The sequence below is a fragment of the Parasteatoda tepidariorum genome, chromosome 10, assembly GCF_043381705.1.
Source record: "Parasteatoda tepidariorum isolate YZ-2023 chromosome 10, CAS_Ptep_4.0, whole genome shotgun sequence".
In the NCBI taxonomy this organism is placed as follows: domain Eukaryota; kingdom Metazoa; phylum Arthropoda; class Arachnida; order Araneae; family Theridiidae; genus Parasteatoda; species Parasteatoda tepidariorum.
Window position 1 is genome coordinate 61,725,535 of NC_092213.1, and position 15,015 is coordinate 61,740,549.

General features: G+C 29.5%; 1 protein-coding gene across 1 annotated transcript; it reads left to right on the forward strand.

Annotated features, from left to right (window-relative positions):
* Window positions 1–6,788: 6,788 nt before the first annotated feature.
* Window positions 6,789–11,171, forward strand: LOC107442072 (mitochondrial ribosomal protein S14). The gene is made up of 3 exons (XM_016055542.2): window positions 6,789–7,018; window positions 10,599–10,763; window positions 10,904–11,171. The coding sequence occupies exons 1-3, from the start codon at window positions 6,935–6,937 to the stop codon at window positions 11,084–11,086; spliced, it is 432 nt and encodes a 143-aa protein (XP_015911028.1). The 5' UTR covers window positions 6,789–6,934; the 3' UTR covers window positions 11,087–11,171.
* Window positions 11,172–15,015: the final 3,844 nt, after the last annotated feature.

Sequence of the window (15,015 nt, forward strand, 5' to 3'; positions counted from 1 at the left end):
CTGTTGATGAAATGCCTATACTTAATGTAAATAACCAAAGTGCGATTAAATTAATTAAGAATAATGTTCTCCATAACCGAACAAAGCATATTGATGTGCGATACAAGTTCATAAGAGAACTTTATGAGAACAATAAACTAGGTGTGTCTCACTGCAGTAGTGATTCACAAGCTGCTGACTTATTTACTAAGGCTCTGCCTAAAATTAAATTTGAATATATTAAGAAATTGATAGGAATGTTAGACTTGTGTACCTAATTTTTCCTTATTTTTTATGGAGAGAACTTATTCATTTTTTGATTTAGGGGAAGTGTTGTGATAAAATCAAAAGAGTAATCTTAATCGTTTTAAAGGTTTATGGTTCTCTTGTTGGCAACATCAACCAACTAAGTGCTGTTATACATTCTTCTCTCTGCTGTGTGCAGTTGTTATATGTTCATGTCCTTTTAATTAAATAGTAACCGAGTATTTCTTGAGCTGTGTGATATTTTATTTTATACTTAGTAGTACACTTAATTTTAACAATTACTGGTTAACTCTTCAATTTTGGCAGAAGAATTAAAATCCTCAGTACCAATTTACAAAGATTTGGAAATTGATGACGTAAAAGATTTTAATAGTCAAAAGAAAAATGAAGAGGGAGACTGGATTTTGAAAATTTTTATTCACTTTACTTAATTAATTATCCTGTTTTACGGGGGACTTTTCTTGAGGAAGGGGATTTTATCACCTATTGACAACATTACCTGCTATAAATTGTTCTGCAGAAGTCGTACTAAGTAAAATTAAACTTATAAAATATTTTCTTCGGCATACTTAAGAATAGGTATTCAAGCGGAAAAGAACAGTGGCAAAACAACCCGAAAATATTTGAGCATATTAAGACAGTTGAGATCATCAAACTGGAATAGAATCACTCCATTGTAAAGAAACAAGCAAATATTTACAATTGTCGATACATATATCGTTAATGGCAATCTTTACTTTAAAGCCGTGTTTCTTAACCATTTTGGTATAGTGGACCCCTGTTAAAATTTTTTAATAAGTCACGGACCACCCCCCTGTGGAAAAATTAATTGCAAAGGACATCAATTAATTTTATTATTTTATACAAAATTTTTAAAAGTACAATTTTTAATGTGAAGGTTGTTGCTTTCCTTAATTAATAAATTGAATTGAGGAATGGTTTTCGACAAAGCAACGCTCATATCTTTTTCAACATTCAATCGATTTTGATGTTTTGTTTTTATTGTCACAAGTGTGGAAAATGCCGCTTCGCAAAAATACACGGTAGCAAACGGAATTATAGCTGTCATAGCTCGCTTTACAAGCAATTGGAAGGTTTCTCTCACAGAAGACCAAAACTCTCCGAGTGTTTTTGAATCGAAATCCATTTTTAGCAGGAACTTAGTTCTAAGATCAATAAGTCCATCTTTGGCAGAGTTCATATCATCGATACAGTTAGTATCACAAAGAAAAGGATTACGAATCCACAACTCATCTTTTATATTTATCTCATCCAAATCGAAATATTTTTTTTAAGGAAACTTGAAGTACTTCCAGGTGTTCACAGATTTCATTTTTCATGTTATTCAGTAGCAAATTATCTTGCAGACATCCTTTTTAAGAAAGCACTTCGTCCAACATTTGAAAGTTTGCATATATCTCATTTTGAATTCTATTTTTCCAAAGTGGCATTTTTAATAAGAATGCTTGTAATTTATCAGTTGCATCCATAATGGTGATATCTCAGGCCCTTGAATTGTAAGACTTCTGTTGTTCATGTGGTTAAAAATATCTGCCAGGTAAGCCAATTTATATGTAAAAATTTTTTTTCGAAATATTCGAAGAATGGGTTATCTTTTTCTTCTAGAAAAAGTGATACCTCTGTCTTCAACAATAAAATTCATTTCAAAACCTGCCCTCGTGACAGCCAGGGCACTTCCGTGTGGCACAGAAGTACCTCATGTTCTGCATCCATTTCTTGACACAGTGTTTTAATAAGACGATGATTAAGAGCTCTACTTCTAATGAAATTCACAGTTTTAATAACTATTGATAATACCTCTTTAAAGCTGGAAGAGTTTTTGTAGCCAGTTCATGTCTATGCAAAGAACAATGACTAACAAGAACATTAGGACTCTCTTTTTATTCCAACAGGGCAAAACCAGATTTAATGCCAAGCATCACAGGTCCTCCATCTGTACAAAGTGAATGATGTTTTTCTTTCCAGTCGAAGTCGAGTTTGGTAAAGAAAACATTTAACATTGCTAAAACATCAACTGCCTTTGTAGTTAGCAAAAGAGACTCACAAAATAAGAATTCCTCTTTGATAGTATCAGAAGACACGTAACGAACAAAAATAAGAAATTGACTACAATTCGAGATGTCTGTAGTTTCATCCAGTTACATGCTAAAGAGAAATGGCGACACTTTCAATTCATCGATGATCTGTTTCAAGATATTGCAAGAAATTTCAACTATTCTTTAATGTATTACATCATTGGACAATGGAATAGCCTGAAGTTTTTTTCTCTATTCCAGTTCACAAACTAATTCAATAATTTCCAGCGCACATGACTTAATTAACGTCTCTCCAATAGTATGCGGTTTCTTGCTTTTGGCAATACGATATGCAACTTTGAAAGATGCCTCAACCAGGGTTTTTTGTGGAATACCAAATCCAAGTCTGGTTAATGCTCCAGATGTCGAAAACTGGACTTTTTTTTTAGTAAACAATTCTAGATATTTAGATGCATTTTCAGGATGAAGAGACTTGAGATGCTCTATCAATTTTGTTGGTTTCACACTTGCATTTGCTAAAACTCTTCCACATAGAAAACATTAGGGCTTTTCCGTACCGTCAGATTCCTTCATGCAACAGAATCCATATGAAACATAATTTTCATTATACTTCCTTTTTTAGGACATTTCGAATTAGATTAGGGATACAAAAAATATCAAATAATATTAAATCAAATAATAATTGACAGGGGTATTAGAGGGCTGTGTGGACCAATTTAATGGATACGTTATTTCTATCAGCGCAAAGTTCTCTTCTCTCAGACTCAGCGTCCAGTTCGCTAATCACCGGAAATTCTTATGCAGTTCCTTTTGATTGAACTTTTTTCTTCAAACTTTATTTATTACTTCAATTGTTATGTCTCGATATAAATTTTAATTAATTTTAAGGCTACACCCCTTTATATTTATTACTCACTAATACCCGGAGCTTTACAACTTAGATACTCCAAATAAATTAGAAATTCAAACAAAGTAAGACGCATTATTCATCATTTTGATTTGTGTTTTCTAAATAAAATAATGAGTTTTCGTAAATATGCCAAATTGCCAAGAAAATTTGCGGAATAGTTAAAATATTTGGGAGGTCACAGCAACCTCCTGGAGCCCCTGTAACACTCAATAAGGACTTGCAGGAGATATAACGGAATTATCAAAATATCCACCAAAGGCTAACATTTTTCCAAAAACTGTCATAGTAACAGGCAATATAATTTACAGTTATTGGTCAACGCCACTTTTTTTTGCGAAATTTCATTCTGAATTTTTAGTTGTTGTAGTTCATTTACGTCGCACTAGAGCTGCACAATGGGCTATTGGCGACGGTCTGGGAAACATCCCTGAGGATGATCCAAAGACATGCCTTCACAATTTTGATCCTCTGCAGAGGAGATGACACCCCTGCTTCGGTAGCCCGTAGACCTGCACGCGCAGTCGAGAACTTTACGGTAGAACAGTGTAACGAGGACCAATACCCCACACCCTCGGTCCCTACGCAGGCTGACCCAAGTGGTCACCCACCCGCACAATTACCGCAGCCGGTGATGCTTGACTTCGGTGATCTGCTGGGAACCGATTCTTAACGATCAGTCCACTGCGGGACCTGAAATTTGTTACCAAATTGTTGTTTACATCAGTTTTATTCTCTAATTTCTTACGAGTCTTTTTAAGCGGAAGTAAGTTCGACCCAGGTGATTGACGAAACAACTAGCGTATATACGGAGCAAAGTGCTCGTTAAATCCGTTGTGGCTGAATGTCCTTTCATTAGTTATGGTGTGGAGGTGTTTGAAAGTGTCCAAACATCGCCTGACCAAAACCAGGACCTAAATTATGTGGCATTTTTACCATGGCCATTAAAAGATAAAGCCCTAAAAATGAAAATGGGGTTAGATGCTTGATAATGAAGATGTGAGACTTTAGCATGGATGGTGTTTTCAATATAAATATAAACAACAACAATCTTTGGCCAGCTCGACTTCCGGTTAAAAAGTATGCAGCTGCTTACTAAAATTAATTCTGCCAGACGATATTTTCAAACATATAATTTTGATTTCAATAAAAGAAATAAATTATATAACTTCTGAGCTGAAATCTGCTGTATTTTATAAGATATTAATTATATGAAGTAATTTTGGTGAGTTTGAAGTGAAAACTTAATTTAATTATTTATTGATATATTGTTGAAAAAATAACATAGTTGCTGGATTTGGAAAGAACTCGCTTTTTGTGGACAGTCCTGATTTGATTTCTTGTAACTTGTTCATTAATTATCATTTAGGTTTGAATTTCGAAGTTGATATATTGTTGACAAGATAATAAGTGTTTCATACCGATCCTTTTTTTCGAAAATTAAGATACACAACGCAACACGAACCACTTCGAGTTTTAAACTTAGAACTCATTGTAAGCACAAATAATAAATCACGTAACAAATATTATGTATACAAGAAATACTACTCAAGAGAGTTTCAAAGCGCAATGAGCGCGTTGTGAGCCAAATGACCTCAAAATATACCCGGAAGTAAATGCTGTAAAGAGCTCCCAGTATTTCAATCGTAGATCAATTCATAGATCGATTAGATCATCGTAGATCGATTCAATCAATTCATAGCGAGAGAGGTCGGCATTTTCCACCAAAGTTATAGACATATTTTAGTCAGCCTATCGACAGATAAACCTATTAATTTGTTTTCAGTCGACTTTTGTTTCTGATAATATTTTGTTTTAATTAGCAAGGAGGCCGGCTGAAAAAATATTTAGCTACGAATGAATTTCTTTTCGCTTTTCTCCGTTAAATGCTCATTAAAAAACAAAAGTCGACCTATTAATAGGTAAATCGATGTATACTTTTTCGGTCGGACTTTGTTTTTGATAATTTTTTTAAATAGCTTGCTGGCCGACTGGAAACAGTAGAAACTGCCATAGTCAGTGCTCAGGGTGTAGAAGTGAAGTCAACCCTTTTATCACTGACTTTCTGTACTCCTAGACAAAATGACAATGCTTAAGTAAAATTATATATTTTCATATTTCATACTTTGCTTAAAAACGCCAGGTATTGCAATGCTGTTGCATCCAACATAGGTATATAACGTATATAAATATTACCCAGAGCATTAAAAAAAATCATATGCTCATCTATTTAGTTCGAAGTTCTTTTGAGAGTTTAATCGTATTTATGAGGAAAATTATAATTAAAAATTCTACTTTCTTTCCTTAACCGTAAATCCTGATTTTTTTATTGATATTAAATAGTTTTGATTATTTGATTCAAATTGAGTTTATGACTAAGAAAAGTTTTAATTTTTTAATTTCATATTTAGTGTGAAGTATAAGTTGACACAATTATTTTTAATTATTACGTTTTAAAAAATAAAATATATATAAAAATGAAAGGATTTGAGCCCTCCCTGGCAAAAGAAGCATGCATTAGCAATCGAAATAGGCCTTTCTGACCTCCTCTTCTCTGTTGTACGGGAAAGTACTACGACATTTCCTCTTTTCTAATTATTTCTTGTATTTAATTGTAAAAATAATTTTAAAACATTTCCACGACGCTTTCTTTTTTAACTATATTCAATGCAGTTTCCAGTTCCATGTTGTTGTTGTTAATTTACGTCGCACTAGAGCTGCACAATGGGCTATTGGCGACGGTCTGGGAAACATCCCGGAGGATGATCCGAAGACATGCCATCACAATTTTGATCCTCTGCGGAGGGGATGGCACCCCCGCTTCAGTAGCCCGACGACCTGCGCGCGTAGTCGAGCACTTTACGGTAGCACAGTTTAACGAGGACCAATACCGCTCATCCTCGGTCCCTACGCAGACTGATCCAAGTGGTCACCCACCCGCACACTGACCGTAGCCAGTGATGCTTGACTTTAAGTAGTTTCCTAACTTAACTATCTTCAACTATTTGAAAATCAGGATAGAAACTAACTTACTTCTTTCTCCTATGACTATTCACACACTAACGGTGAAAGCATGCGAAGCATTACCATAGCATTGGTAGAGAGTTTTGCTTTAAGCCACCTGTAGCCCATTTCCATCTCCAATAGGTGATCTCTATACCAATAGCAACACTTCGCATGCTTTCATCACTAGGGCATGGGGAGTCAAAGGATAGGGAAGTACGTCAGCTTCTTTCTTGATTTTCAAATAGATTCCAATAGATTCAAATAGATTTCCAATAGATACTATATGGAACTGCAAACTACATTGAACATAGTACTAAAAGAAAGCGTACTGCAAAGTTTTAAGAAATTTTGACAATTTGTGACAATTAATTTTAATTCGCAAATATATTAAGGAAAAGGAAAATATCGTATTAAATGCCTATACAACTTGTAAGTGGAGAAGAAAGGGAGAAGGTCTAGACATGGATCAGTTTTTCTCATTGGAGCGCTATGATCGCCAATAAAAGTGCCATCTATCAGCGAAACGATAAACCACCATTTAAATGCTCCAAGTAAGCTATAAGTTAAAAAAAATTTCTTAAAACTAAATTTAATAACGATATATGTAACAAAACACTGGCGTAAATATTAATAGTAAATAAAAGTCTAGAATTTAAAGAGTAAAAGTAATGTTTTAATAGAGAATTATAGTTAGTACTATCAAATTACTAAAATAAAAATGGCATTTTTAAATAAACTGATGGGTACTTTCATAAATCCTTTGATGAAAGTTTCCGGATCAGTTCTCAAAGATCGTGTCCTTGTAAGTACTACTATAAACATGTATGTTTATTTATCTAATGTTTAAGAAAATGTAGTATTTACTTTTGTGAAGTGTTTTTAAATTTCTCTGCGATGTTACATGTTAATTTAGACATATATAATATATTTTCCATTAACATTACAATTATATTGATAGTAATTTTAGCGATGAGACTCTCACGGTTATTATGCAATATTATTCATGGCTTTTCTCATTTTAAAATTTTTTATATGGTTTAAAAATTCTAAAGGCAGTAATCCAGGCCCATGGAGTATACATTTGACTCTAAAATGCCAATCAACAAAAGAATTTAAAAGTATCGAATTCGAGTTTGATGTTACTGTTTTTTTTTTTTAACTGAAGCATATAATGACAATAATTTTGAAACAGAATTTATAAAGGGTCATTTTATGTCGGTTCATCCCGCCTTTGCACCCTCTATCTCAGGTTTTAATGAAAATCTGTGCATTTATCGAATTTTCGATACTGATTTCAAAAATATTAATAATATTGGAACCTGTATAAAGGTTATAAACATAGGTATTTTTGCCACAACAGCACTTCTGCCACTATTTTGATTCAGATAGAACAGCAATTTTTATTAATTTTGTTTAGAATATAGAAATATGACCTTTAAATGCATTTTTTTATAAATAAGTATCGTGTTTAGTACATCAGTCTATTTTGCAGTTTTATGATCTATCAGGAGTTGAGTATCTTCAATAGCTGGTTACTCAAAACTCAATCTCTTCAATTGTCCTCTTCAATTTAAAAAATGTTTTAACCAAAGAATGTTAAAATTGCATACTAACATTTAATTAAAAAATATTAATAGTTATTTCGCGCATTTATTTATTTTGAATTAAACATTTGGTAAAAGCAGATTTCATTTTAAACAGCACAACAAGATAACACAATGACTTGCAAATTTATCTTAAAAATATATATATATACTCAGATAAATATAGTCATTTTTTCGATATTTTTAGTTCTGAGAATTGAGAAGGATATTTTTTCATTTTTGTTGTTTTTATTATAACACAGCATTTTAACAGAATGTCTAATACTAAAAATTTATAGTCACCGTTTCCTTGTAGTGTAATATAAATAACTGGTAACAAAACTGTGATTTTTCAGTGTTAAAGTTTTGTTTTGAGAACTATGAAGAATTTATTTTTTGCATTTTTTTTTAATTCTTTTTTTATTAACTTTTCTTTTTATAGGCCTTTTATCATAGGCATTTTATTTAATGAACATTACTAATAAATTTTATTTTATAGCTATTTTTTTCTTCTGAAAATACGGCAATGTGAAAAACTGAAATTGAGATTTTTGTTTAAAAAATTAAGAACAATTTTTGTTTTTGTTTCAATTTAGCTTTTTTTTTTTTTTTTTAAATAAAAAAAAACTTTTAATGAACGTTTTTATCATAACATAGCAATTTTTAAGAGCATTTTTGTTAGACTTAATTATTTTTTCTGGTAATTAGATAACTGAGAATTCAGCTTTAAAATTTCCTTTCGAAAATTAGGATCGAGTTTTATTTTCTCTGTTTCGCTTTTGTATATAATCTTTAGTTTTTATGATAGCTCAGCGTTTTCAAAAGAGTTTCTGATAGGCCTTATTTTTTAGCGTTGTTTTGCAAATACATTTTTTTCAGAAAATATTCTTAGCATTGAAATTTTGCTTTCAGTGTTGCTATGCTGCTAAAAAAATGTGATATTTGGCCCCGAATATACGGTGTTCGTCTGATTGTTTTGCCGAATATTCGGTATTTGACAAATTGCATTCGTCGCCAATAAATCGAAGGAAAAATAACTAGGACTATTATAAACCATCATAGAAATGCATTGTTATACCATTATGGATCATCACAAATTTTGATAGTATCTTAGAAATCAAATGTTGGAACGATCATAAACAACCATCATCCCAATGGGCGATCAGAATCTCTTTTGTTGTAATAATATTGTAATAAAAATTCAAGATTTTCAAAATCACATTGAAGAGCAGAAATAACTGCTTATAAAAATCATTTAGATTTACAATAAAAGCGGCTTAAAGAAAGCACATTAAACGTACATTTACTATAGAATCAGTAAAAACTGAGCGCATCAAAAAGTGATGTTTTAAAAGTGAAATTAAAAATTTGTGAATTTTTTTTTTTTAATCTTCTAAGTGCAACATTTCAAAATTAATGTTTGTTTTTATTTCAAATCAATTAGGTCATATTGCAGTTCATTTCAAAGGTTTTTGCTGTTGGGCTTAGCAACATTCACTAAAACATTTTTTGATAAAGTTCAGTTTGTATAAATTTAACTATCATAAAATTAAAGTTGTTTTAAGAATCATTTCATTAAAGTAACCCTAAGCTTGAATGAGGCAGGTTGAATTGTCAAGTACTGCACTGCAGAGCTATAAGTTTAAAAAATTGCAATTCTAATCTAAGAAATAAAATTAATTTAAAATAACAGTGAGCTTTGCTATAGTTTTATCTTTTAAAAAGAAAATAAATAAGGAAAATATATGAATGATTCATATATCAATTATTCCTTCTCGTGTAAGCCTTGCTCTTATATATTCTCTTTATTTGTTTTGGCTCTTTTTTTTTAATGCAAAAATATGCATTAAATAAGATCTGAAATTTTGATCATAGCAATTTTAAATTTAAAAAAAAAATTTAGGTCTATAATTTTTTAAAAGATAATATATATTTGAAGTCTTTGACAATTTTTAGAGGTAAAAACGCTGTTTTTACCACCCTCTATACCGATCCCATAAGAACCCTATATAAGTGGAATTACATTAAACCAATGTAATTTAAGCAGAAAGAAAAATTGTCTGGGTCAAAGTTGCCCCAAGCAAGAGCTACTTGGTTCAATATTTTCAAATCGCTATTAAAATTAAAAGTTTAAATAAATGCATTATCCATTTAATAAAATCGCATCATTTTTCTAACCCAAGTCAATTATTAAAAAATGGGCTAAAGTAGCCCTGTAGTAAGCTTTTATAGTTTGAAGGTTCTGTTAATGCCCTTTTTATATAATTAAATTAACAATCAGATAAACAGTAATGTTATGGAATGAAAGGCTTAATTGAAAAACAGAACTTAGGTGACATTTAAAAGCATTAATTATAGATTTTTATTTATTTAAAGAAAAAAAAATTTTTTTTGAGGCATTAAACTTTTTTTTTTTTACTTTAAATTTTCTTAGTTACTACCGCATGCACATTAGTTTAACATTTGTCAGTATTTTTTCTGCATTCAAAATTTTCTTCCCATCAGAATTTTTTTGTTGATTTGCAGTGTACTAGTAACAAAACAATGTCTGTTGATCTCAACAAAACAATCACAGTCATTGTTTTGCACATCCTTCGTTGATGATTCTTGTTTTTGTTATTCTAATTATTTTGATATCGGGAAAATTTTTTACTTTCACTTTTATTTTGAAATTTAAGGAATCATTTGAAATAGAAATTTGATTCTCTTTCAAATTTGAGGTCAAAAGTAACCTTCAGCTCAATTCAATAATCTACTCATGTAGAGTTTCTTTCATTTTACTGATCTTTAATTTTACAGACACCAGTATCATCTCAAATAGTTGCAAAGAGATCAAAATTATATTACACGGATTGGAGGATGCTTAGAGATGTCAAACGGAGGAAAGTTGTTAAAGAATATGCCAAGCTAAGACTTCAAATAAATTCTATAAGATATAATACTGTCCTACCTGACCAAATCAAAGTGAGTATCAATAACTTTAAACTGTTATTTCTGCTTTAACTGCTCAAAATATTCATGTAATTTGTTTCATGTACAGCAAATAAAATGAATACTTAAAAGAAATTCTAAAAAGAAAACTAAAATTCTTTTTATATATTTAGGAAATTGCTCAAAAGGAAATTGAAGCATTGCCAACTGACAGTTGTTTCACTAAGCTTCATCCTCGTTGTGTTCTTACCTCACGTGCTCGTGGTAGATGGCGTGAGTTTCGAATGTCACGAATTATATGGCGTCATCTTGCAGATTATAACCAATTATCAGGAGTAGAACGTGCAATGTGGTAGTTCGTAAACTCAAGATAAAACTATTAGCATTTGATTCATAAATTGATGTAACCTTTTTTTTTTTAAATAAAAAAATTCTGTTGAACTGTTGAGTGAACTTAATTTTTGATCACATTATTTTTTAATAGAATTTTTAAGGTTATTTTAAACTCTCTTTGTTAAAAGCAATTTTTCTACGATATAGGAATTTTTCTTATGAGTATAAAAAATTTGACGAACTATTTTTATTAAAAGAATTTAAACTCGATAGTATTCTAAAAATATGCTAAAATTCCTGCTCCAAAAATTTTTGCAACAATCATATAACAATCAATTAAAGCTATTATAAATTTATATTTTATTTTAAATTATAATTAATTAAAGATCATAAAAATCATATTAAAAATTATAATTAATTAAAGTTTTATACAGATTGTAGTTAATTTTATTTAATTATAATCAAAGTTTAAACTTTAAAAAAAAGTGTCCAGAAATATGTTTGCAAATTCAACTCATTCTAACATTCATTTCTGGTTCTCTAGCATTTATAATTGAATTCTATCATTTTGTAACGACTATATTTGATTCTTTCTTGGAAAATAAAGAAATATTCGTTTATTCAGACAAATATTCTTGTTTATTAATATTTTTTCATGGTCTTAATTGAAATCTGTGGATAAGTGCAAGTTCTAAACATACCTAAAGTTATGGAATAATCTTTTCAACAGTATCCTGGGCATTAGAGATGAGATGGACTTAGTCTGACACAGGTTCGTTTATTAAAAAGTTTTTTGAGCTCGGGTGGACTGGAACTCGTGATTAAATTTTGGTTAAACTTTTTTACTGCTTTTAAACAAACATTTAGTTCAGTTATTAAGTTTATAAAAAAAATTTTAAATTATAACATATAAAGAATTAGTAGTCTGCTACTTCCGTTCAGCGCCATTGTTTACTGAGGATTAAAAGTAAGATTTTTAGCTTTAAATTTTAATTTTCTTTATAAAGAATTTATTTTATTCATTTTTGAGTTTTTCTCAGTACTATACCATGTGTTAGACACCGTTCTTCGACTGGTGGATTTGAATGAAATGCGGTTATGCAGGCAAATGACACAGTGGGATATTATATTTAGTTAGGTAGTAAAGAGTACTATCCAGTGTATTGTTATTAATGATGTGAAGCGAGCACCCTTTGGGCGTTAGTGAGATAAGGCTCAGCCTCCAAGTTTATCGTAGTTATTGTCTGTAAAAGTACGTTCAAACAGAAACGTAGAACATTTTATTCCCTTTTTATTATCACCTGCATTTTGCATATTATTAATCTATAATTAAGTAATTTTCATTCATTAATGTATACACAATGGGATGATATATTTAGTTTGGTAGTAAAAAGTACTATCAGGTGTATTGTTATTAATGATGTGAAGCGAGCACCCTTTTGGGGGTCGACGACCATTAGCAAGATGAGGCACAGCCTCCAAGTTTATCATAGTACTTGTCGGTAAAAGTATGCTCGTACAGAAATGTAGAACATTTGTTTCCTTTTTTTATTATCATATGCATTTTGCATATTATTTTTCTATGATTAAGTCATTTTCATTCACTAATGTATATTTTCAAAGGTTAGTCATCATCGTACTAAGGATAGAAGAAATTATCAGACTTATATCTTGGGTTCTAAGTAATCCTATGTGTCTNTGCAATTTTTTTCAATGGCTTTTTTAAAAAGTAAACTAAATTGATAAGAAAAATAATTTGAAAAATCATGTTTATTATTTCACTTTAAGTTTTTTTTTTTTTAATTTTTTTTCTTAACATAAACATAAGTTGAAATAATAAAATTTTCTCATTTTTTCTTGTATTTTTTATCAGATGAAAAAATTTATTAAACAAAGCTGTTATCATTATAGAGAAAGGTAAAAGAAACATGACATTCTTAACCTTTGTATATTTTTTGCAAGGTTAGAAATTTAAGTTTAATTAAAAAAAAAAAAGAATTATTTGAAATTTAAAATGTTTATTTTTAAAACCATTTCTCATCTTGCCCAAACTAGTAATGTGATATAGAATAGTTTTAGTCATTAAATAGCACTATTTCATTCCATTATATAAAAAACAATTATTAAAAGGAAAAATACTAAGTTATTAGAAATAACAATACAATGGAAATACAAACTTTTAATGTTGCTAATCATTAACTCCTAAGTTCGTTACATTCAATTACATGTATAGTATACAATAAAACAAATACATTTATACAATATTTTAAGAAAATACATCTAATTAAGCTGGTAGAAACGACATAGTTATCAATTGTCTGACAATTTCCTCATAATTTCAAAATTTCGAACCCAATTTTAATAAAATATAAAACAAAGTTATAACAAAACAGTGTAGGGAAATATTACTGAAGAAAGCGTGATCACAATTACAATTTAATATTTTTAGACTTATGCTTGTTATCTCAAATTGTACCATATAGGATTCCCTTATATTTTATTTTCCAAATATATCTTTAAAATTGAATTACTTTTTATTTTTTTTATATGTCATTAATTTTTCTGACAAAGAACTTTTTTTTAGCACTTTTTTTTCAGATAACGCATTTAAATATAGTGATTTAACACATTTCAGAATGAGTAATCAAAAAATTACATGATTGTAAAAATTGTTCTTCAAAAACAATTTGTAAAATCTGAATATGATGTATTTAATCTCATCATTGATGATAAATAGCAAATTTTCAACATAAATTAACAGAATGAGAATTTAACCTGGACTAGGCATAGTACCTAAAAAATATAAATATAACTAAAAAACTACACAAGTAACTAGTAGTTAAAAGTGTTAAATTTAGGTTATTAAGTCTGCATACTTTATAAAACTATATTTTACATAAATTTAGCATCATCACCTAACTTACTCATGGAAAGTTGGAGACAAAACAAGCCACATTTTTAAAAGACTGTTTTTACAAAAATAAAAAATGTTAAATCCTAGGAATTTATAAAATACTTACTAAGAAACAATATGACATTTATGAAGTAGTTTTGTACTTACTAAAGGAACAGTGAGATTTAAAGATGTTACCTTCAAAAAAAAAAAATGTTACTTAACTTGCCTTAAAGCACAAACCTTTTATATGTTATAACTTTACTTAAACAAGATTTATTAGTTAATCCATAAAACATAACAAGATTAATTTTAAATGAGATTAATTCTTTAGGTTATTTTAAACCCTGCAAGTTAAATTAAGAAACTTATTTCAAAGCATCTTAATAGAAATAGAGACCCAATTAGTTCTTAAATAAAAAAAATGTATGTTCGAATAATATTAAATAACAATAGAAAAAATTGATTTTAGTTTCCCATACCCTGGCAGATAAATAGAATAATATTATAATAGTATTGTAAGACATTAGAAAAATAATATTAAAATTTGTTATCAACATCATGTTTAGTATACTAAATTTGCCTTTGTTATGTGTATTGTAAAATATTACAATAATGTACAGTTGATGGCAGTTTTAATAGCTTCGAAATGCATTTATCTACTATACTGGTAAAAAAAAAAGTTCCATTTACTGAAATCTAGAAAATGGTGTTCTCTCCTTAGTATATATTTTAATATTCTTGATAAAAAAAAATATATGCAGATTAAGGGGCTCATTTCTCTTTGTTTCGAACAATAATTTAAAATAGAAGGCTATAATTTATATTGTTTCTCTTGAATTCAAAGAGTATTACATATATAATCATACCACTCTTCTACCAACCTAATTTGTCTTACCCAAATGAAAAGTTTTTTCAGTATATTTTAATTTTGCCCAATTTATAAAATTGTATAAACAAAACTTTTGGGTTATCAAATAAAAATCTTTTTCCCAAAATATTAGTTGGTTAATGTTACATCATACTTAATCATCAGCTTTTTGTTCCCGCAATTTAAAA